This window comes from Doryrhamphus excisus, chromosome 5 (genome assembly GCF_030265055.1).
Source record: "Doryrhamphus excisus isolate RoL2022-K1 chromosome 5, RoL_Dexc_1.0, whole genome shotgun sequence".
Classification (NCBI taxonomy): Eukaryota; Metazoa; Chordata; class Actinopteri; order Syngnathiformes; family Syngnathidae; genus Doryrhamphus; species Doryrhamphus excisus.
This window is the reverse complement of record NC_080470.1, coordinates 362,906-386,444: the sequence shown is the minus strand read 5'-3', so window position 1 is coordinate 386,444 and position 23,539 is coordinate 362,906. Positions and strand designations below refer to the sequence as shown.

Sequence of the window (23,539 nt, the reverse complement as noted above, 5' to 3'; positions counted from 1 at the left end):
GAAAGCTGGCTTAAGTGAATGGATGACATGTGTTCAAATATGGAATATTTTCATCGTCCATCAATTGAGCAGAGATGGAGGAAGGGTGTGGCCGCCCAAACGGGTGTCCTGCCCTTCACGGGACTTCCAACCTAGGGCTAGCTACCGTGGGTTTGTCTGTCAGCTCATTTGATTCAGCCTTTGCAGCTCAATCTGGTATATTTACACATTCAACGTGTTTTCTTGACTTTTTGCACGTTGATTGACACGTGCAAACGTGCAAGAAAAATGCACAGCACACCATAAAACACATGCAATGGAAAATGCTGCAAATGAAAAAACATACAAATCACATCAATGCTGCAGGATCAAAAACAAACGGCAAAGAAAAATAATGCAAAAAAAAAAACCCAAACGACTTTACTCTCACAGGTTTTCAAAAATACATAAATTAATAAATCATGGCTGTTGTGTAGTTGAATAAGGCCTATTATTAGTCCAAATATATGCAAATGTAGGCAGATTTAACATACTAAGCTCCCCTGGCGCTGGAACACATTTATAGCATCACACACGAGCAGGAATCTTATTTACTTTCTTATTATGCCTACTATATTGTCTACTTTATTAGCTGATAAGAGTGTCAAGGTGACTATAACGTTACAAAGTGTATTTAGAAGATGGTAAACAGGTTTTCTATGTCTTTATAGTCATATATCTCTCTTATTATGGCTACATTGGGCTACAATAGGAGTGTAAAGGTGACCATAGGGGTGTTATTTCATGTCTATAGGGCTCTAATGTTAAAAAGTGTATTTAGAAGGTGGTAAACAGGTTTTGTATGTATTATGATGTCTACTATATTGGGTAATAGGCGTATAAAGGTGACTATAGGGGTGTTATTTCATGTCTAGAGGGCTCTAATAATGTTAAAAAGTGTATTTAGAAGGTGGTAAACAGGTTTTGTATGTATTATGAGGTCTACTATATTGGGTAAAAGGCGTATAAAGGTGACTATAGGGGTGTTATTTCATGTCTAGAGGGCTCTAATAATGTTAAAAAGTGTATTTAGAAGGTGCTAAACAGGTTTTCTATGTCATATTTTGTCTTATTGTGTCTACCATACAGGGTAATAAGAGTGTAAAGGTGACTATGGGGTGTTATTTCTTGCGTAAATATTCAATTTATAAATAAGGAATCCTACATGCGGGCACGGATGTGATAAAACTTTAGTCCTATTTTATTCTATTCTTATTATTACATTTATTCCTAACATGAAAACTTTTTTTTTACAGTTTATTCAACAGTGTTTATTGCATTCCAGTCAATATTTGTTGCATATCTTTCCAGTGAAATTGGTTTCAGATGGGAGTGCTTATGTTGCTTTGATGGTGTTTGTGTGAACGTTGATGTTGCGTGTCGGCCACCGTAGATGTGCTCCTGCAAAATAGTTCCCTGACTGCCTACCGGTTTTTCCTGAAGAGGTGCGTTAGGCTTTTTTTTTTTTTTTTTGCTTGTCTTTTACGGGACCGATACATAAAATAAACACAGATGCGATGCATCACATTAAAGGTGGTGCTTTATCATGTTACTTCTACTTCACAAACAGGGACTTTGTTATTATTATTATTATGTTTCTGCATATTCTTGGATGGACTGGAAGCCAATTAGAAGAAGAAGAAGAAGAAGAAGAAGTGGGTGTCTACCTGTCTCTCTCTCGCTTGCTCTCTCCAGTGGGCGTGTCGTCGTGTCTCAACACGGCGTCCTCCACTTGATAGACAGCTCCTCTCACGTCAGCGCTGCCAGGTGAGAGACAAAGTGAAAAACACTCACCTGCGACAGACACAACCGCCACTCTCATCCAAGGAACAGGTGAGTGCCCCTCCAAACACACACATGCACACACATGCACACACACAAACACACATGTTGCGTAATGTTTGTGCTCGTCTCCGCAGGACGTACCGGACGCAGCAGTTCTGTTGCCCGCGCCGCTAGAAACTTTGCCTGGGAATTTGTCGGCTCAGAAATTTCAGTCATTGTTTCTGGTCGTGTGTGCAACGTGCATCCCGAAGCGCAGAGTCCCCGTCCAGGCTTTCACTGCCACGCCGCAGGTAAACCAGCAAACTGCGTCCCCCCCCCCACCCCTTCGTCTTCTGTCATGTGCAACATGGCGAACGCGGCGGTGGCGTTTCCACAGGCAGACGCTGTGCGAGTATGCGAGGTATGTTGGTGAACCAGCTCCGCTCGGTGACGATGGGTGGAACCCCTCCCTTGACAAGGCCTGATCGATTGATTGATTGACAGCCAATTAAAGCGCAAGGACAAGCATTGAATTAATCATTTCTAAATTTGCATTTTACAAAGTCCTCTATTTGTGGTAAGAGTTACTGCTGCTCAGTATGTGGCCCATGTGCCGCATGTTTACTACCCCTGCTTTAAGCATACTAGGACTGGAGAAGTGGCCTGTATGGTACCGAGTGCCACATATTGTTCAACTTCTAGCCTTCCTCGTGATTATTTCCATCAGTAGATATATTTTGTCCTTTTCTTCTGCACCCATGCTGAAATAAACGCTGCGTACGGCTCACCGTGTGCAAACGTTGTCATTAATGCTCCTCCTCCGTTGCTTGATTGCGGTTCAGTTCATCATTTGCATAGGCACACAGCTGAAGGCGCGCTTAAAACTGGTTTTTTCCCCCCAAACTGGTTTCCCTTTCATTTCGTTACCGTGGAGCCGCATCGAGTGAGAGAATTACACGCACAGGAGCATGAAAGGACATGATGGAGAATGTAAAAGATGAGTCAATTCAGTGTAAAAAAACAAAACAAAAAAACACGCAAACTGTGTTTTGTTGGATGGCGTTTGGCTTCAAACGGAGTCAAAACACCGTAGAACACAGGCCTACGGGGAAGGGTGTCCAAAGTGCGAACTGGGGGCCACTCGTCATGTTGTAGAAATAAAAAAATAAAATAGAGAAAATGCATAATGCGTAAATAATAATGATGCACTGCCACCAATATGCAAAAAACAAGGCTTTGTCTTAATATTTTTCAAACTAAATTTATTAACAAACTTTAACACACGAGTAAATGCCAATTTTTTTCTGAATGTGGCCCTCAGTGGATAACATTTGGACACCCTTATTTTTATATATTCAAATATATTATATTTTTATGTTATATATATATATTATATTTTTTTACCATTGCATTTTTTTGCACGTTGCACATTTAAAAAAATGTAGCCAGCGAGATGAAAAAACAAACAAGTGCACTTATTTACCAATACCTCAGAGAGGATGAGGCGTTACTTGGCGAGGCATGACGAAATGACAACCGCATGGTCGTTCATTAACAAGTATGTTACTGGGGGCCGAGCACAGCACAGCGGCGACACAACCGATGTTGCAATCGCTGTAAAGTGAAGAGCTAACTACTCAGTGGGCATCACCAGTGCTGGTGACAACTATAACACGCAGCAGCAGCAGCAGTCGACTAGCAACATTTTAAGATGACAATAAAGCTGTCTAATTAGATTATTGCCGTTTATAGATCACAAACGAGGAAATGATAGGCCACTTGGCGGTTACTTGATAATAACTGGAGCATTTGAGGTTGTTGAGGTAATTAGGTTTTTTTCCAGGATGCATGAACACCTGCAATACTGGTTTGATTAAGGGTGCGGTACCATGACACAGCAATTATTCATTTTCTACATAACTTACCTGATCAGGGACAGACGACAAGCTGCTGGAGCCTATCCCGGAGAGGCCGACTACACCCTGGACAGGGGTTAGCAGATATACAGAAAACAATATTTTAAAAGGGGACAAAATCATACAAACATTTGAAAATGGTCTTTTAAACAATTAAGTAAAATTAAAAACTGTTAAAGAGTACTTAATAACTACTATAATGATAAAAACTGTATTCACACATGGCTCGGTTTATGATTAAAATGACAAACATTACCTCAAAAGTTTCAATATTCAATTTTAGAGCATGAAGATTTGGGATCGGATCGAAGGTTGGGATTTTCCAGTATGGACCTGCATACTCCTAGCAAACACAACTCCTATGAACTTCCTGAATAGTAATAATAGTGAAAAATGGCGGTCGTTTATATACAGTGGAAGCTCTATTAGCTAGCAGTATTAGCATACTTTTGGATCAAAGTCGAACATTTACGCCAAATATTTGCCTCAGTTAACGTACGTAAAGTCTTGTTGCGTTATTACATTAACAAACTTGAGTCCAATTGTGTTTTTTCCTCCCATCACAAAATGTCCTTGTTAGCCTATTAGTTTGCTAATACACACAAACAGTTTAATGACTTTGGAGCCCTTTGCCAAATTACGCGACAAATCTTAAAAATGTTAACACACAACACGTCTGTGTAGTTTGACATGAATAAAACAATTCTAAATGCAAGTAAATTACAAATGAAAGCGGTATTACCTTCATTGAAGACGACTGCTTCCGAGGACGGGACACCACACGGCCGCCATTTTCCTGTTTTGTCATTTTCTTGAATTCATCAGTTACCTTACTTATTGTGTAGTTTTACATGAATAAAACTATTCTAAATGACATATTGAAGGGATGAACAAACATCTGTTACTTTTACTTTCATTGACGACGATTGTTTCCGACAAGATGTTGCAGGGAGACACCACACGGGCGCCATTTTCCTGTTTTGTCATTTTCGTGAATTCTTAATTGATCACCTTATTGTGTAGTTTTACATGAATAAAACTATTCTAAATACATATAAATGACAAATGGAAGGGATGAACAAACATGTTACTTTTACCTTCACGAACGACGACTGTTTCCGACAACGATGTTGCAGCGAGACACCACACGGCCGCCATTTTCCTGTTCTGTCATCGGTGATAAACTATTGAATTCAAGAAAATAACTTTTCTCAAAATGCTGCAGCTTGCAACTTTCTTGGCTATATTTTTCAAATCATTTTGCGACTGTTATCAAAAGAAAAACAGACTTGAGATGAGAAACATTGTTTTAGTCGCACAGAAGTAGCAGCCAGTGACTGTGGTGAATGCTGACAAGCTTTATTACAATTTCGGATGCAATAAGTAAAAGCAATCATTTCAATGTACTTAAAAATGTTTTTCTTCCAGCACGTGTTGATTTCATGAGATTGCATCCAAGCCCTGTTTAAAAAAAATGACCTGCTTAATGTTTGACATGATACACTAACACACACACACACATCCTGAGCACTTTGCTTCCTTGATTCCAAACCTCTTTAGGAACTTCCCCACTAGGCGGCGCTGTCCTCCAATGAAAGCTGCAACCTCTCCCTTACACAAGTGCTTGGGAAAATGACACATATGGCACATGATACGAACAAATAAACACCACCTTGGAGGGGAAAGGGTCTCAGAGAGCTAGAGTCAATAGAATTCACCTGAAAACCAACTAAAAGATTCCATTTCTCACAACAGAAACTTCTTGCCCTTCACTTTTTTTTCTTTTAAAGTTTTACCACATCTGGCATCGCCGCTTCTTCTGGCTGCTTATTCAATATGAACAGAACATAATATAATATAATATGACCACCACGCACTAAAAACAGAAAAATTGATCCCTTTAAGCACAAGTGCGTCATTTCAGCTTCCACTGTGCTTTTATTGTGGAAGCTGTCGTGTGCCGGCAGGACGTGAACATAATTAAGCATAAAAATTAAATAAAATAAAAAAGGCTCCCTTATTTTTTTTTTTTTAAGAGTCATAAATATGAGATGTTTTTTCTCCCCTTTTGGATGATTTGGAAAAAAAACATATTTGCAAAACAAAAGCAAGAAAATAGTTAGCGCATTGTTTTCTATCAGGGGCGTCCAAATGTTTTTTTCAGCGATGAAATTATGCAAATTTGCCACTTTGATATTTTGTAGCTATTAAGAAAAAAATACCTATTCAGATCAACATCACTCTTTACTCCCCCCCCCCCCCCTTTTGTGCCATTTTGTTTAAATGTTCTAAATATTTGGACACCCCTGATTTACACATTTGATGTGGATTTCAGTAAGCATGCACATAAAAACAGCGAATCTCACAGAGAACATCATTCCATCAAAAACAAACAAAAAAAAAAATCCCAACCCCAAGCGACAGAGAGTGGTCTTGTGGCATTGCACGTAGATTTGACACTACCGTAGAACCCGGGTGGACAAAGCAGCTGCCAAATACTGAGGCCACGTTGGACTGAACAGGCACATACCATCACAAGAGGGGGGAGGGGAAAAAAAAAAAAAAGATGGCGCTTGCGTGGGTCAGATGCCTCGAGCCCTTGTGATTGGCACATGATCGGGTTTGACCACGACGTGGAACAAAGCTGCTTTGCTCTACTGATGACATGAAAATACAGCACATCCCCGCCTGGTTGCCTTATGGTAACTTAAATATTATTATGAGCAATAACCCGCCACGGGGCCAAAGAACGTTGAATAAGTTCCATCCATTTCTTATTTCTCAAGTGAATTTCAGCAACGCCGGATTCAATAATAACAATAAATGGAATATCCGGAATATAAAGAAAACCTGTTTACGACCTAAATTCACTTAACAGAGCCCAGTAGACACTAAATAACACCCCTATAGTCACCTTTACACTCATATTAGCCAATATAATAGATCAGGTGACAAATTACCCCATTGAGACCCCTGATTTAGAGTATGAAATATAGACATATGGGGGATTTTTATGGGTTATTTGTCGGGTTGTTTTAGGCCTCTCGTGGCAGGGATGTGCTGTATTAAAAAGAAATGGCGAAAAAAGATGAGTGTGGTTCCAGCCCGCTCAGACTCCTTTTGTTCACGCCGCATGGGAGGATAATGAAGAATCGTAGAAAATAAGCTGGTTAAGATTGTCCCAAGGCTTTTGGTCAACAGATTGGGAATGGTCCAAGACAAAAAGGATAAATAAGGGCAGAGACAAGATGACGACTGGCAGCCTGTCTGGGGCCTGAGTCACCGCTTGTTATGGGCACCTGTTAAAACACGACACATCCATCAGGACACAACACAAACTTCTTGCCCTTCACTTTGTTTTGGGTTTCCTTTGAAAGTTTTACGACATCTGGCATCGCCGCTTTCTTCTTCTTAACAACGAGACACTACGGAGAGGTTTGATTAAAGTAAGTACCGCCGAAGCTGTTCACGACGACACCCCCCGCCCACCACCCTCAGTTGACTTGCATCAACGTAAGTGTTTGTCGACATAACCAAAACGAGCCATTGTTTACACTTTGTCCAAAATCATAAAGAAGCATGAGTGATAATTTTAAAAAATGCTTGTTGGTATGGTTTTGCACTTTTTTTATTTAGATTCTTGTGTTTTAATTAGGGTTGTCAATTTATTAAAGTCTTTAATCGCATTTTGTCAATTTTAACCTATAAATAATCACAATTAATCAGAGATAAAAAAAAGATGTATTTTAAAAACAAAACAATTAGCACCTAACCTCCTCCCGTGCTGCAGAGATAAACTACTACAGGATATACTGTAGTTTTTTTTAGTATGTGGAATTGCATAAAAGTAAGATTTATATGGAGGACCAAAACTGCCAAAATAATAAATAAATAAAAGTGGAAATAAAAACAAAAATGAAAAACAAAATCAAAAAATTAAATACAAAAAAATTAATATACATGGAAATAAAAACAAAAAATATATATATATACATAAATAAATAAATGCAAAAATAAATACAAAAATAAAAAACAAGATTCAAAAATTACAAATAAATACAAAAATAAATGTAGAAATAAATACAAAAATAAATATAAATTTGAAATGCTGAAGGAAAAACTATTCAAATGAGGTGGCGGTTCTAAGTGTGTCTTGGGTTGAACTGTTCGCCTATTGGTTGATGGACATGTGAGTGCGAAAATCGACTAGGTATGCCCTGCAAACGGCCACAGCAAGAGGAAGTCACCACACCACTCTCAATGGCGGTAAATATGGCTGACATCTCCAGGGATCTCCGTTTGCTAGCAGATATTTCGGATAATGCTTCCCCGGATTACCTGCTATTTTTGTATTTATTTTTGCTTTTATTTATTTATGTATATATTTTTTATTTTTGTTTTTATTTTCATTTATATAATTTTTTTTGTATTTAATTTATTTTTTCATTTTTGTTTTTATTTCCACTTTTATTTATTATTTTGTCAGTTTTGGTCCTCCATAGATTAAATGACCTTATTGAGTGGTAATGTCCAGGCTAGTACTGGTGGATGGTGGCTCTTTATTCATTTAATGCTTATGATGTGATGATGTTCCTAAACTTAGCAAAGCATAAACGTACCAAAATACCCTTTCCTTTCTCCATTACTTGTCAATATTTGTTCCCGCTTGTGGATCTGCGTCCACCAAAAGTGCAGTTATAAAAAAAAAAAAAAACAATAATGGTGTTAACTTTGACTAGTTAGCTAGTTTGGACGTTGTTGACCGTCTTCACTACAATGGCAATAAAGTTGTCATATATGCAATAATCTGTCATCCCCTGGCTGTCCACCATGCAAGAAAAAAGAATGAAATGTGTGCATAAGGACCCGGTGTGTGGAACAAGCCGGCTTGGCTTCCGTGTTGTACCTTTGTATGCGAGCTCAGGCCTGATGGGCGCCCGTTGGGGAGCACCGTGGTCAGGGTAGCCATAACCCGGGTTCACATTCTCATATTCGTGGGAGGGAGGCTGATGAGGCCTGAGGAAAAACAAAAAACACTCAATGAAAGAATAAAATGACGACTGCTGGAGGTGTGTGTCGTTACCTGGAAGGCTTGTGGTGGTTCCTGTGCCTCTGGTGGTCATCCCGTGTTCGAGGTCGGACGACGTCCTCGGAATGCGCCTGGGAAAAATGAATCCTAAAAGTCGTTCACACCGCGATGGTAATGTAGCCACATCCAATATCAAACCTACCCTGTGGTCTCCCTCCGGCCGCCTCCTTTCCATGGCCATCTTCTCCATCGCCAGGCGCTCCCTCTCCCGCTCCCTCTCCTTCTCCTCCCGGTCCCGCTCCCGCTCCTTCTCCCGTTCTCGATGTTTCCGGTACTCCTTCTTTTCTTGATCCATCAGCAGTCGGGCGATCTCCTGCCAAAGTGACACCACTTGGATGTACTTTCAGATGTCAGAGCAACACATCAAGTCCCACACGGACGCATTTATAGGTTGATGGTTCTTCATGTGCACAACCCTGACATTTAATTTAATTAATAAATGGACCTATTGGGGGAGGATATGATATGATAGATGTGTTCTTATGCACTCATATGAAAACACAGCAGGGGTGTCTTTGCCACTTTGATATTTTTGGAATGGAACACGTTTAGCTATGTTAAGTTACTGTTTATATATTTTGAAAAAAGCTTTGTAATGAAGGTGAAAAAGGTTATTATTTCAAATTCGCTCATTTTACAAATATTTCCACTTCTTTTTTGGACCGTAAATTCTCATATTTTGACTATTCATATATTTTTCCCTACCAAATTTTCCCAAACTTACAACTTTGTGTTTTTCCACATTTGTGCTACTAAAATTACTTTGTTCTCATATCATGACTTCCTTCAGAATACAACTTTTTTTTTTTTTTTTACATTATTCTCATAAAATGATACTAAAATGACCTTTTGTCATCACAAGACGTTATTCTCGTTTTGTTCAGTTTTCTTGTTAAATTATATTTTTTAGAAATGTTATATTTTTTAGAAATAGACTTTAGACCCCCCCGGACGACAAGAATCCTGGAAAACCGTAGAAAAGGGTCCACTCACCTCGTCTTGTGCAACTTGGGCTGCACGCACGTGGCTCTTGCTTGCCTAAAACAACAACAACAACAAAAAACCCACACAATTAAAAGTCGTCTTCCACAAGACTTATGCTTAAAACAACACGACGTGTTTGTTTTTCCTGATCCAAAACGGGTACAATGTCAACATGGCCGTAACTCTCTTGGTGCAAGGCGGCGCACGTCAAAAGAGGCAATGCGTCATATCACGCATAAACATGACAGAGTGTCGTAAAAGGTGTCAGTCAATGATGTCATTGTTCATTAGCTGCGACACATGCCTGAGCAGGAGCGTTTGATCAATCCCTCCGCAACGCTTGGCACTTTAATGGGAATGATTCATCCGCCTATAAAACGCTGGATTTTACAGTTCAAGCAAATTGTACTTCTCCGTATACACGTGTCGGGTACATATTTCCATACATATATGCACCTTCATCTCCTCCTCCTGCAGCCGTCTGGCCACCTCCATGTCCTTCAGCTCCTGCTCGCGTAGGTCCAGCTTGGTGAGGCCCTTGGTGGCCTCGCCGACTCCGTACTCCTCTCCTACGACCGCTCCACTGCCTTTGTGCACAATGCGACCTGCGTGTCAACGCATTTTATTACCGACAAAAAAAAACACAAAACGTAACAGGAAGCATTAATTTTCCAAAAATGATTACAATCATCAGTTAAGGATTTCCTTTCAGTTGGAGTTATTTGTCAAAGCGACAAAAGAAAAAGGTGCCTTCGAGGGCTGCACGGGTGTGTGAGCAATTCCAGTTTCATACTTTCGACCACTTTTGGGATTAGGTGGTGAAATTGCAAGTTCGCCAGCAGCCCCCAGGCCCTTTTAGTGAATTAAAGTCTCGTATTCCTGCTACAGGTTTCTCAGGGCCTTCAATCCATGGCAACTGGACTTGTCAGGTTATCTGGTCTTTGAGCGCCCCTGAGCGTGAACCGATGACGCATGCTCAGGGGTGTCCCAGCGATCCCAGCTGTCCTACCCGGTCAAACTGGAGCTGTTCTACCTCGTCTTTGAGCATCAACTAATGCCTCCTACCCAGACTGGAGGTCTTTGACAGCCTCAACAGTCCAGTTGCGTTTGATTGACTGCCCTGCCAATGCAACAACCTGGATGAAGGCACATTAGAGGAATCTAACATTAACCAAGCGTCACCTACGAGGAAAGTCAGCAGCGTTAACAAGGTCACGGCAAAAGGGAGAGAACACCACAGCAGAGAAGAAGCCAGAGCCATCAAATCACACAAATGATCATTTGCCCCCCCCCCACCACAAGTCCATTGCCGATTATGAAGTTAGATGAGGGCCACCACCTGAGATTGCCAAAGCGAAACGCAACCACGGCACACAAACCCCCACAGAGCCCAACAGGGGGGCTCAGGGTGGTACCTGGTTCTCCGTTGGAGGGGGTACGACTGCCGGACGCCTCCCCTTGTCGAAGGTCCCAGCTGTCACCCCTTCCTGGGTTGGTCCAGCGCTCCTCGAACACGTCGTCATAGAGAACCCTCTGGCGACCCCTGGGCCTCCTTACGTCATCCTCTTCTTCCTCCTCCTGGGACACCTTGCCCCGCCTCGGATCGGGGAATTCTCCATCCAGAGTCCTTTCCCTGCTCCTCGCCCTCGTTCGTTGTCCGTCCTTGCCTTTGTGTCTCTGCCCTTCGAGCCTCTCCTCGCTGTAGCCTCCATCTCTGACGCCTTCCCGGTCTCGTCCTCCTCTGGCTGCTCTCAGATCCTGGTCCCTGTCGCTCCTTCCCTGTTTTCTTGCATAATGGTCCCGTGCTGGGTCCCTGGCCCAGTCTGCGTCATGTCTTCTGTCTCTCGCTCTGGCATCATGCGGCCTCTCTTTCCGTTTCTCCACCCTCTCGGGGTCCGCTCCTTGTACGTCCCGGGCTCTGCTGGACTCTGCTGGCTCATATTCGGGGTACCTGTCTCTATGCCTGCCTTTGGGGGACAGCAGGTGGTCTGGATATGGATCTGCATGCCCGCCGCGCCTTCCCTCTGCCACCAGGGAGTGTTCGGGGTTTCTGGAGCTGCGTGGTGACGCCGGGTCATGTTTCGGGTACCTGCTCCTTTTTGGCTCAGTGGAATTATAGTCTGGCGAGTGATCGCGTTGGGAGCTCACCGGCGCATGGCCATCGTAGCGGCCCGGGGAACTAGATTCAAGAGGAGCGGCTTTGTCCAAGTCAAGAGGCTGTCTCGCAGCTGAGCGGGGCAGAGATGAAGGGGAGGCTGATGATGGGGATTGGGAGCATGGAGATGAGCAAAGTAACAACAGAGACAAACAATGGGGTTAGTGGGTTAGGGATGGCAACTTCAAAAACGCCCAACAGCTGGTTAGCAACATGGAACATCAGAGGGGATGACATCCGTGTCACAAATGACACACATGAGCCAACTTGCATTGACGTGAGGATGGGAGGTGATCTACATGAAGAGGAGCAAATGAGGGAAAAAAGCAACGAAGACAATGCAAACTGCAGGCAAGCGACTGTTACTTGCGTGGAGCAACAGTTATTCTTGTTATTTTTCCCACTTGATTGTCTCACAGGCGCAGACGGAATTCCAGCCACATGCCGAGTTGTTCACCGATTCACCGATCCGCTGGATTAAAGTTTAAAAACAGGCCGCTCGCTTCCTGTGACAAGCTCCGCAATGATTCTCAGTTTCACACAAAATCCACAATCCGGCCATAACCATAACCATAACCATAACCATAACCATAACATAATTTCAGAGCAAGATTATGTAAGTTGTTAAAAAAGGGGAGGACTTGGGGTTTCACCGTTTGAGTCAGATGCAAGAAAAGTGGTTCCGCTCCGGTGAAACCTCCATTAGCGTGCGTACCGGTTGGCCTGTTTTTCGATAAATGTTGAATATTTACACCAACATTTTGCCTCGGTTTGCATACACTTTCCGGTTAGCCTAAATATTGCATGTGTCTTAAGTGTGTTATTAATACAGTTGTTTTTTTTTTAAATCACAAAACATATGCACAAGCCGTTTTGACTAATAATTGGCTATTCTCATTCATGAAACAGCCTGCTTTATTAATACAGTAAACCTCGGATATATCGGACTCGGATATATCGGAAATTTGCTCACAACGGACAAATAAAAAAGAAGCGATTTTCCTGTAATGCATTTCCAATAAAAATTCATTGCATGTATCGGATTTTTTATAACGGATTTCTCCTATTTTGGGCAAAATCTCCAGTCCCGTTCCAATGCATTTCCATGAAATTTCCCTCGCATATATCGGATGGCCGCATCGTGGCGCTCCGATTCGCCGAATCGTGACAGGCCGCTATACGACGTCATTTGCAGCGTTGCCTGCGCGATTTATATTCACGTTTATTATTCAGATTTAGGACAAATCTAAAAGTGAGTGACGTCAATAATACTAGCACAGCAGTGAATGAGATCTTAACCTCACTATTGGAAATAACGTAGGCCTGACGGGCGTAACAGGGCCTAGCTTAATTAACAATTTGTTATGCTCAGAGTCCAATTACCTTACGTCTCTTTTCATTGGCCAGTCCAGGTACATTGGAAACATAGTCAAGGAAGTGCCTTTTTAGAACGGATAAAATCCCATTTACGCATATACCGGATATAAATCCCATATATGCGTAAAACGGACATTTTCCGGTATACGCATATAACGGATTTCGCTTATATCGGACAAAACCAGTGGGAACAATTGAATCCGATATATCCGAGGTTTACTGTATATAAAAAAAACATGAAGCTTAAGTGAAGCTGCAAAATGTGAACACCAAAGAGGTAAGGGACCACTATGTGGGAATGGAAAGCGGGCTTCAGCGCCGTCGCCCATCTATGATGTCATCAGCGGTTGACTTTGTATTTATTTGCTATAAGACATCATCTTATTCTCTGACCAGGGATCTCATCTTCAAATTCTGCCTGAAGGTCTCTTTAGCCAGAAACCCAAAATGTGCATACGAACAAAAATATTCAGTTGGCATCAGTGTGGTTTATACAATCCACCTTGGAGTACAAGTGTGCGTACGCAACTCCGCCTAAAAAAATGAAAAGAATGATGATATTTGGAGGACACAACGGTGGCAGAACCAATTAAACCAAGATGGAGTGACATCATGTCCTCTGTCATCGGGCAAAGCGAAAAGCGTGGGCAGATATCAATGCAGGCATTTACATTTTTAGTGAGCACGGGTCTTTGCTGGATGCCATATATTTTATATTAATATAAGCTTGGCAACGCCTGGATACAAAGAGACGATGAAGGTACAGTCATGCCTCGTAATATTTTTATTTTACATAAATTAAGTAATTAATGATGTGTTTTGTGGACTATGGCGTATTATTACGTTGAAATGCAAGTAATAAGCAGTAATCTGGCCACTAGGGAGCAGTAATGTTACATGCGTGACATCCATCCTTATTATTACCCTACCTAGCACTCTATGTAGCCATGGATGCAGAGTGAAAAAAGGCTCTCCTCCCATGCCATGTGGAAGTGGTAGATTTGTGGCTTCTTACTTTGCCCTTCTTCCCCACTTTGAGTCCATTTCTTAACTTTAAAAGAAAAACATTTGAGGCTAACTGGTTAGCTTTCTAGCACGCAGACATCTAGAGTTTATGTAGCATAATACAGTGGTGCCTCGGTTAACATCATCATATCCAACTCAAACCAAAGCAGACTCTAATTAATGCAGATTTTTCCATAGAAAATAATGTAAATCCAATTAATTCGTTCCAGAGACCCGGAAACACATTTTGTAGACAATAATTATAGTTTTACATGCAGAAAAAGTTGCAAAAAGTTGTGTTTTTTGTTTTAGTTTTGTTTGAAAAAAAAAACACAAAATAAACATTATGCTGCACACATAATTTGCAACATCTGCATCTGCTGTGCCCCGCCCCGCTTTTACTCATGTTTTAACTGTGTATAAACCGATGAATGTTGTATTTTAATGTATCTTTTACACTGTTTACTTATTTTTATTCAACTCAATTTTTCTGTAAAGTGTCTTTGAGTATTTTGAAAAACGCTATACAAATAAAATGTATTATTATTATTAACAATGTCAAAAAAATATCAAAATGAAAATCGACATTCTACAACCAATGTACCTTGCTGTTTTATGAAATGAATGAAATTAAAAAAATATATAAATGGAAAAAAAAAACACTTCTGGAGGATGTCTTATAAGGCGTCTGGTCTGGAATAGATGAATTGGATTTACGCTCATTTTTATGGGAAAATTTGCTTTGGTTAGAATCCTTGTTTTGGTTTGAGTCAGTACAATGCCAGTAACCAAGGCATCACTGCACTGTCCATACACTTTTTTTGTTTTATTAAATAGTCGAACCCAGAGCTCTTTGGGTACTGGGTCACATGGTTTAGGTAGCTGGCGCAGCGATTGCCACCTTGTGGTGGAAATGCAGGCGGATCAGCAGCGCAGCACGCCAGCCAGAACGGGGTCATGCTTCAAGCGTCAAGTGTCAAACAAACACGGAATGTGCAGACAATGCCTGCACTTTGCCGCACTTAACAGGAGGTTATCCGGGTCAGCTGTCCAATGAAAACACTCTGGTTTAGTTGGAGGAAGACCATGAGGTTCCCCCCCCCCCCGCTGTATGTGCCGGTTTTGACTATGGCTTACCGTTTGAACGCCGGGTCAAAGTGACAGGAAGCGTTATGAGTGAACGACAGAGGATCCGAACACAAAAATCAACGTTACATTGTTGTCCTCACCTCCTGGGTCCTCATAGTACTCTTCATCCAGTTGCTTCTGGCGCCGTCTTTCCTCTTTCATCTCCTTCTCGTGGAGCTTCCGAGCGATGGCCTGCCAAAACAATAAACACCATTATTATCGTTTACAATGTCTTAACATTTTTGGGTGTCTGGAGCGGATCAATTTGATTTACAATATTTTCTAGGAGAACATTTGGTTTGAGTTGGACCTTCTGGAATGGAGGTTGACATTTTTTCATTTGTTATTATTTTTTTTTAACTGGGAGGGGCACCCCCCCATTCAAGTCCAACCGACTCCTGCCTGTGCGTGCGTCTCCTACCGCATCCTTCTCCTCCTGCTGCCGTCGCTGCTGCTCGGCCTGTCGGACCAGTTGGTCCTGAATCTCCAGGGCGATCTCATTATCTTGGCGCTCGCTGAGGTTTCCGTGAGTCGGTGTTGATTGCGGGAAGGAAAGGGAGAGGACAACACCGCCTTAGTCACTGAAACAAGACAACCGGCTCCCGGGTTCAAAGGTCACGGCAGCGTGACGCCAGGAAGACGCACGGCTCAGCATGTCTGTTGCGAGCGGCGGCAGGCTGACATGTACTCCCAATATTATCGATTATTTATCAACAATTCATCAATGAAATGTATTAATGCGGACCTAAAAATGATAGCTCAGCATTACTCCACATTTGCTTATTACAGCATTATTACTGCCACCTCTGCACCTCAGGAGCTTTTTTTCAGATGTGCTGCTGCAGTACCAAATCACCGACGTCCACGCCACCGCACTTCACTCTACATTAGGGATGATTTGTGGATTAATTTGCCATCCGAGCGGGCTGTGAGTCAGCAATTTTATTCCATTAATATGAGCAGCACGGGAAGGAGAAAGATCTTCAGACTAGAGTAGTCGGTGGTGCTGGCGTGGAATGGCATTGAGCCAAATGTAGAACTGGAGCGTTGAACCGCTAGGTTGGACTGTGGTGTATGGTGGACGTCAATGAAAATGAAAAACAATTACGAATGAGTCTGAAAAGACTATAGAATTAATCACATTGGTTAATAGGAGTGGAAATGTCACTATAGGGGTGTTATTAGATGTCTAGAGGGCTCTAATCATGTTAAAAAACTGTATTTAATTTGTAATCTTATATCAAGTCTAGTTTGGAACCAATTAACCGCCATGAACATGGAGTTACTGCATGCTCCTGTTATTTATCTGTGCCGTAGCCAGCGTCTTTCTGCTGTTATTCATCGTCAGTTATGTGACAGCACCCAATAGTCACATGGCACGGCTTAAGATGTGTCACATGGTCTCATTGAAATGCATGCAAGCTGTGAGTCAAGGTAGGGAAGAGGCACCCACATGTCGACATTTTGTTTCTTGATCACGACCTTGGCTATCTCATCCTCCTCCTCCTGCAGCTTCTTGGCCACCTGTAGGTCCTGCTGGACCAGACGGCTCTTGTGGACGTTGGACGCCAAGTGGCTCTCAACTGGAAGAGATTGGAAGAGACAAAGACATTGCTCTGCTTTGAGTGTTTTCGTAAATATGAACCCATCTATCTTACAGGCGAGATGTAGCCCATACATTGGAATACATTGGAACTGAATTATTGAATAGTATTTTTTTGTTCAAAATAACACAACAACAACAAAATAAAAATGATCAATAATGACGGAGCCACTCCCGTCACATTTAGATACCTCTTACGTTGGGCGCCGTACGGTCCATCACCTTTCTACGTTGTGCTCCATACAGGTCTGTGGACTACGGTGTATTATTACGTTGAAATGCAGTAATCTGGCCACTAGGGAGCAGTAATGTTAATGCGTGACATCCATCCTTATTACATTACCCCACCTTGCACTCCATGTAGCCATGGATGCAGAGTGAAAAAAGGTTCTCCTCCCATGCCATGTGGAAGTGGTAGATTGAATCCATTTCTTAAGTTTAAAAGAAATACATTTGAGGCCAACTGGTTAGCTAGCTAGCAAGCAGCCTTGGTTAACATCATTAATCCATTCCAGAATGTCCAACTCAAACCAAAGCGGACTCTAACCAAAGCAGATTTTTCCATAAAAAATAATGTAAATCCAATTAAGAGAGCCAGAAACACATTTAGTACAGCTACAGCTGATATAAACAAATGGTGTTGCCTTAAAAATGGCGTCCGTGAACCACAAATGCATTGTGCGATTGTGGCGACATCAACGAAAAAAAACGGCCTTTAACCAAGGTACCGCTGTATTTACTGATCCCCTGCTGCTTGATGTTTTTCCTCCGAGCACCGTTTGGAAACGTCCAGGACGCAGATTCGTCATCTTGCGAAATGAATGTTGGTTGTGGCGGGGCCATTCCAAGGTGAGCGGCGTCAACGTCGTGGCCATAACGGCAGATAAATAAATCCTGCTGGCTGACGCACTGGCGGAGCTCGCTAAGCGTGGACGGCATCACTCAACCTCTCTTGAAGATCCCGACTATCCATCTTTCTGGCCCGCTTCCACGTGAAAAGGTCCCAAATGACGTCTGGACAATTTACCAGCGCCGGGCTAAATTAAGCTCCCACTCTCGGGCCGCCGAGGTTAAACAAGGAGCCCGGTGAGTCAGAGCCGTGGCCAAAAGTCAAGGGGTTGCTATTGATCTTTTGGGCTGCTTTTGAAGGACTGTGATCATCTCAAGCCAAAGGAGTGTCACTCAAAGGCTGCCACATTCATCAGGCGGAAACCAAAACAATCAATGCCCTCGACCTTGAGGATGTGTCGTGTCATTGTGACGGGAAGAAACGCCGACTATTAAAGTCCAAGGAAAATGGAGATTGCAGTACGAATGTTATTGTGTCGGCAAACGTTGCACTAGAGTGAGGCGGCAACAACAACAACAATGAAATGGAATGACGCGGCCATTAAATGAAATATACGGTAAACACTCGCCACTACAAAAATATATACTCATTCATAAATCATGCGGTTTTGTGGGTGAACACGGCCTACCAGCCCAGAGATATGCATTTTTTAAATTGTGACTTGCGTCCGACTCGAGTCCAAGTCATATGGCTCCAATTGTATACATTTTTCCCATAACAAATAATGTAAATACACCAAAAACACATTTTTTTATAGAGCGTAATTATAGTTTTAGGTGCTTACAAAAACTCTAAATAATTATAATCAAGGAACAAAATCAAGGATTCACTTCAAATTCCAAAATATAAAATTCATTGTTATTAAATAATTTGTCATGACCAAAAGGAGCCATGGGTTGCCTACCCCCTGATTTAACGGCACTTTATTCAACACTCATGTTGGTGAGGATGGCGAAAAGACGCCGTTTTTGTGACGAGTTCTTTCTCAAATTCATTCAAATTGAATGTTTCTCAGCTTCTTTATCAAAGTGCTGGCACTGGCAAACGTCTTTGGCCCCATGGCGGGTGATTTCACAGTCAAAACTCAATAAGAATGCGCCGCCGGTGTGTCATCAGCACGAAGGGTGCTTTGTTTGGGCACTGGATTCCGCATTACGATACGGTACAGAGCACATGCAACTTTGTATGGTAGTTGAAAACCAAGGTTTGAGTATTCACGAGACAAAAGATGGTGAATCCCACAAAAGCGAGGCGACACAAACTTCTTTCTATGCTAAGATAAGAGACTTTATATTGACTGCAAAAGCGGTGTCGTCAGGGCGACACGAGGCCACAGCTGCAGCACAAGAACGAAAGAATGCAATCCAAAACAAACCACAGCAATCTTGCCTTTGAGGGCTGACAGATTTAGACTGCATCCTTTTGCGGCTCTCGTTAGCGTCGGCACGGAGGAAAGCTGCTGTTTGCACTCGTGCTCTACATTGGTCGGCTCACGGTTTTGCAACAATAAACACGGCGGCGCGGGATTGTTGCCAGACTGCACGCCGTCCATGGCGGAATTACCTTTTTGAACAGAAGAGGGAAGGAAAACCTAAATCTAAACTGCGTCCACTTCCTGGTCGGCAATGAGATGAGAAGATTTGGCAGGAAGAAGGCAGGAAAGAGGAACACAGGCTACAAAGAGTTGACTTGATGTTCACATGTGACCATGAAACAAATAAACACAAAAATGACTGCTTACTCTCTTGTTCCTGGAGGTTGTAGGCGAGGCAGTGGTCTTCCAGTACAGCAAAGTCTCTGCACACTAAAAAAAAAAAAGTTTACATGAGTCAAATAGTCATTTTGCGGCTTCGCTGTCACATTTGCCAAAATATACGACTCTCAAAAAGTTAGGGATGTCCACAACTGCTGTTTTAGAACAGCGAGTTCAGTATTGAACATGTTGGACGTGTGCATTCAAAATGAGGGAAACTCAAATTAAGTTCACCTGTACTGGTTATTTATACAGTTCATCCTGAAAAGCATCTGAAACATCTCTAACTTCTTTATTGAAGCAGATGTTACTCAGTTTTAGCCTAAATTAATCATGAAAAATGTCTAAACGAGGTCAAATACAAATACAGGCATTCAGAATACACTGGTCACTAGCTGTCAGTAATGTTATGCTGATGAGGACAATAGCCACTGCAGGAAGTACAGTACAGAACAGGAAGCAAAAAAAAATAAACTAGAAGGCGGTCCCCCAATGTAAACAGTCTAATTTTCTCTTCTATGTCTACTATACCGGATAATAGCACTGTAAAGGTGACTATAGGGGTGTTATTTTGGGTCTAGAGGGCTCTAATAATGTTAAAAACATATTTAGAAAACAGTTTTTTTTTTAAGTTTGGGCTATTATATTGGGTATTATTGTTACTCACGAGTGTAACTCTGATTAAGGAAGTACAATTTGCTGCATTTAAGTATACTGGGAAATGCCAGCAATTAAAATCTACACTCAAAACAGTGCATTCAACTTTAAACGCAATTGCACACAGCTCATAATAAATAACGCTGTGAGTGTGTGATTCAAATGTTGTGCTATCTTTTAGCATGATTTGGAGCTGTTAATACATACAATTATATAATGCCCTTTATATTTCACTACTTAAATACAGTTTTAAAAAAAGGACAAATTTCACTGTTACAAATGGTGATGAATCATGATTAATTTGATTAAAAATTGCAATCGTTTCACAGTCCTAGGAATAACGCATTGCGACAAATATTGAATTTGTTCAGTTTTTCTGACGCTGTGTGCGCTTTATGATCTTAAAGGAAGCCGTGCCAGTTGGGCCATTTTTATGGCTGTCAAAACATGAAGTGAAATTCAGACGAAGGAAACAACTCCAGCTAGCCCGTATTTAGCTGCTTGACAAACAAGTCATGCAAACACACAACGTCTATTATTCCTTGTCATTATAGAATGACTTTGCGGTCTTTTAGCTCGCAGCGTGTACATTTAATGTGGGCGATATCGGCGCGGGGAAAGGACGAGACATTTTGTCAGATAAAGTGCGGGAGTTGTGCAAGCAAACTGGTCAGCGTTTTATCTTCATATTTAGACTTCAGCGGTGGTTTGATGCGGTCTGTTCTGCTTCCTGTGCCGTGCCCTCTCTCACGCTCCGAGCTATGATAGGATGTGAAGCACATCATATGTAACGTACAGACCCACCACAGCTACACTGCCTGTCCTATCAAAATAAAATAGCGGAAAAATGTTTAGAATCCAAATGAAAACATTGACTGAAAGTTTGGAAAAATTTGAGGAAAAGTTAGAAATCACTTGTCTTGCCAGCTGTTTGGACAATAATAGCTGTGTTGACTCAGTAAACTTATACAAGCTGTACCCTGACTATTCTAAAGTAGATCACTGCCATAGTAATGTCCAAAGTGCATTTTGTATTTTTTTTTTATTGTCCCACAGGACATTTAAAAAATATTATTTATATATTTATTTATAACAAGAAATTAATTAAAAAGTTATATTTACAAGAATACCTGTAAAGGCCAAACATTCTGTGAAAAAGTCACAATTTTACGAGAACTACTTTGTAATAGTATGATTACATGTGATGTCATTATGGGAGTAGAAATATGAAATATTAAAGAAAAATATTAATTCAAGTTTTCATAATATGAGACACAATCTAAAAACAAATTAGTTAGGAAAGTTAGGCTGTGGAAAAGCTATAATAAGGTAATAAAGACAATATTATGCCAATAAAGTCAGCATACAAGAAGAAGGAGAAAGCTGAAATAGTTGGAAAATTAAAAAACAGCAGAAATGGAAAAATTGGCTGTAATTTTATGAGAATAAATTCAAAATATTGAGATAATTCGAACAAAGGTGAAATATTACAGAAAAAAAGATGTATATAATATAAGAAACAAATGAAAGTTGTACATTTTGGAAAATGAAGTTGGGGGAAAATTATATTATGGGAATAAAGATTATTTAGGAAGAAACACGAGATTAGGTCTGCAAGAACCAAACCGGATTTTAACATTATGTTTAAGAAAAGTACAATAAAAAAATAAAACCAAAAAAATGAAATCTACTAATATGATTTCTACAATTACACTCTTCTGCACTCTGTTCTGTATGCAAGCGGCCCCGCCTCCACCCACTGACACAGACTGTAGAAGTGACAAAAGGGCTCGCTCCGTTCATGCCGTTGTTCTATGGAACAAATATTATATAGTAAATGGCTGCAAGAATTTGCAGAAGAATATTCCAAATATTACGGACCAATTCTCTGCACTAAAGCTCGCAGATGAGACAGCAGATGCTTGGATGAGGAGGGCGAGACCTCCACAAAGCCCCCCCACCAGTGCCTCTCAGACCATGGTGGGATGTGATTAAATGCTGATATTTCTCGACCATATGCTTAATCTTCTTAACTGGGAAACGGAGCAGCAGTTTGTATTTATGTACTGTAACTGTAGTTTAGTTTGGACACCGAGCAACATAAGCCAAGTGTCGAGGAACACGGTCAGCACAGGACAGAATCATTCCCCTCATGCACGCTCCCGCTGCAGACGAGCCCGGCTTCTCTCTGACCGGAATAACAAGCATCCGACTGACCAGCTGCTGCTTTTCTTTTTTTTTTCGCCATAAAAACATCCCCATTCCAATCCATCTGTGGTGTCACCTTTGCAGTCGGGTGAGACAGGTACCCAAAGAGCGCAGTGGGCGGTGCTGCATTTTCAAAACAGGCGCCAAAAGTCCTCTGCATCAACAGAACAGCTGACTAACAAAATTAAATGTATTCTTTATTACTATACATCAACTCTAATGGATTTTCTATTGCACATTTTAATAGTCAACGACATGATGAAAAAAGTCAACAAACTATCAGAAGCAGATGTGAAAATTGAGAAGGAGAATAGGAATAAATACAGTAAGCGCCGCTTCTTCCTTCTCCTTTTCGAACATGCTGAATGGGTTGACATCGTAACCTAGCTTAACACATTTCTACTACCTTGATCTATTTCCGCTAATTCTACAGCTACCTCGTAAGAACACGCGTGTTAGTATTAAAAAATGACGTCAAATTAAAAAAAGACCTTAATTAGACCTTTTAACTGTGATAATGTTTGCTAGCCATCCATGCTAACCCATTTGGAACACATTTGTTTTGCTAACTTGTAGCACTAGCGACGCCGGCGTTAGCTGTGTTTACATGGTTAAACATGCCGAGTGAAAACAACGTGAAATGTTTAAAGGTCTAAAAGGTTTAAAAGCTCTAAACAACACGTTGAAAGGATTTCGACGTGACAAGTGAAGCGGAAAAAAGGTGCGTTGTTGTGGACGTTACCCTCTTTCACTCCAGGTAGTTTATCCTGGTCGATGCTAACGTTACACTCAGCCATGTTGTCGCCAATCGGGAGTCGAAGGTCGTAAATTGCACCTATGCGTCTTTCTCTCCCCGCCCGGCGGCAGATTGATCGCCTTATCTCATAAACCGGACGGATGGTTCAGGTGGCGGACGGTCACTCTGATTGCTTTCCGTAGATGGCAGCCACCCTGCCCCAGCTAGCTTGTCGGGGTTTTTTTTTTGACAAGAATCTCTTCCTTCACTCCCACCTGCAGGACGCATACGTGTGA

At 41.6% G+C, this 23,539-nt stretch overlaps 1 protein-coding gene across 2 annotated transcripts; it reads right to left on the bottom strand.

The window, feature by feature from the left end:
- Positions 1–1,468: 1,468 nt before the first annotated feature.
- Positions 1,469–23,539, bottom strand: ccdc50a (coiled-coil domain containing 50a). Of its 2 annotated transcripts, XM_058072694.1 has the most exons (15): positions 23,250–23,539; positions 19,631–19,693; positions 16,890–17,019; positions 15,858–15,951; positions 15,538–15,628; positions 11,187–12,026; positions 10,228–10,376; positions 9,781–9,825; positions 8,930–9,100; positions 8,782–8,858; positions 8,605–8,714; positions 4,796–6,997; positions 4,441–4,494; positions 3,708–3,764; positions 1,469–1,778 (listed from the first exon to the last, which is right to left on the bottom strand). In XM_058072694.1, the coding sequence occupies exons 1-12, from the start codon at positions 23,302–23,304 to the stop codon at positions 6,978–6,980; spliced, it is 1,845 nt and encodes a 614-aa protein (XP_057928677.1). In that variant the 5' UTR covers positions 23,305–23,539; the 3' UTR covers positions 1,469–1,778; positions 3,708–3,764; positions 4,441–4,494; positions 4,796–6,977. The 2 variants fall into 2 exon arrangements, with proteins under 2 accessions (XP_057928677.1, XP_057928678.1); XM_058072695.1 differs by lacking the exons at positions 1,469–1,778; positions 3,708–3,764; positions 4,441–4,494 and having other exon boundaries at positions 5,037–6,997; positions 11,187–11,999.

Excerpts from the sequence above, each read along its gene's own strand:
- ccdc50a (XM_058072694.1), bottom strand. The coding sequence starts at position 23,304 with ATGGCTGAGTGTAACGTTAGCATCGACCAGGATAAACTACCTGGAGTG. Across the intron at positions 10,377-11,186 it reads CCCCTCCAACGGAGAACCAG|GTCGCATTGTGCACAAAGGC; the intron begins GTACCACCCTGA and ends GTTGACACGCAG. Across the intron at positions 9,826-10,227 it reads TGCAGGAGGAGGAGATGAAG|GCAAGCAAGAGCCACGTGCG; the intron begins GTGCATATATGT and ends TTGTTGTTTTAG.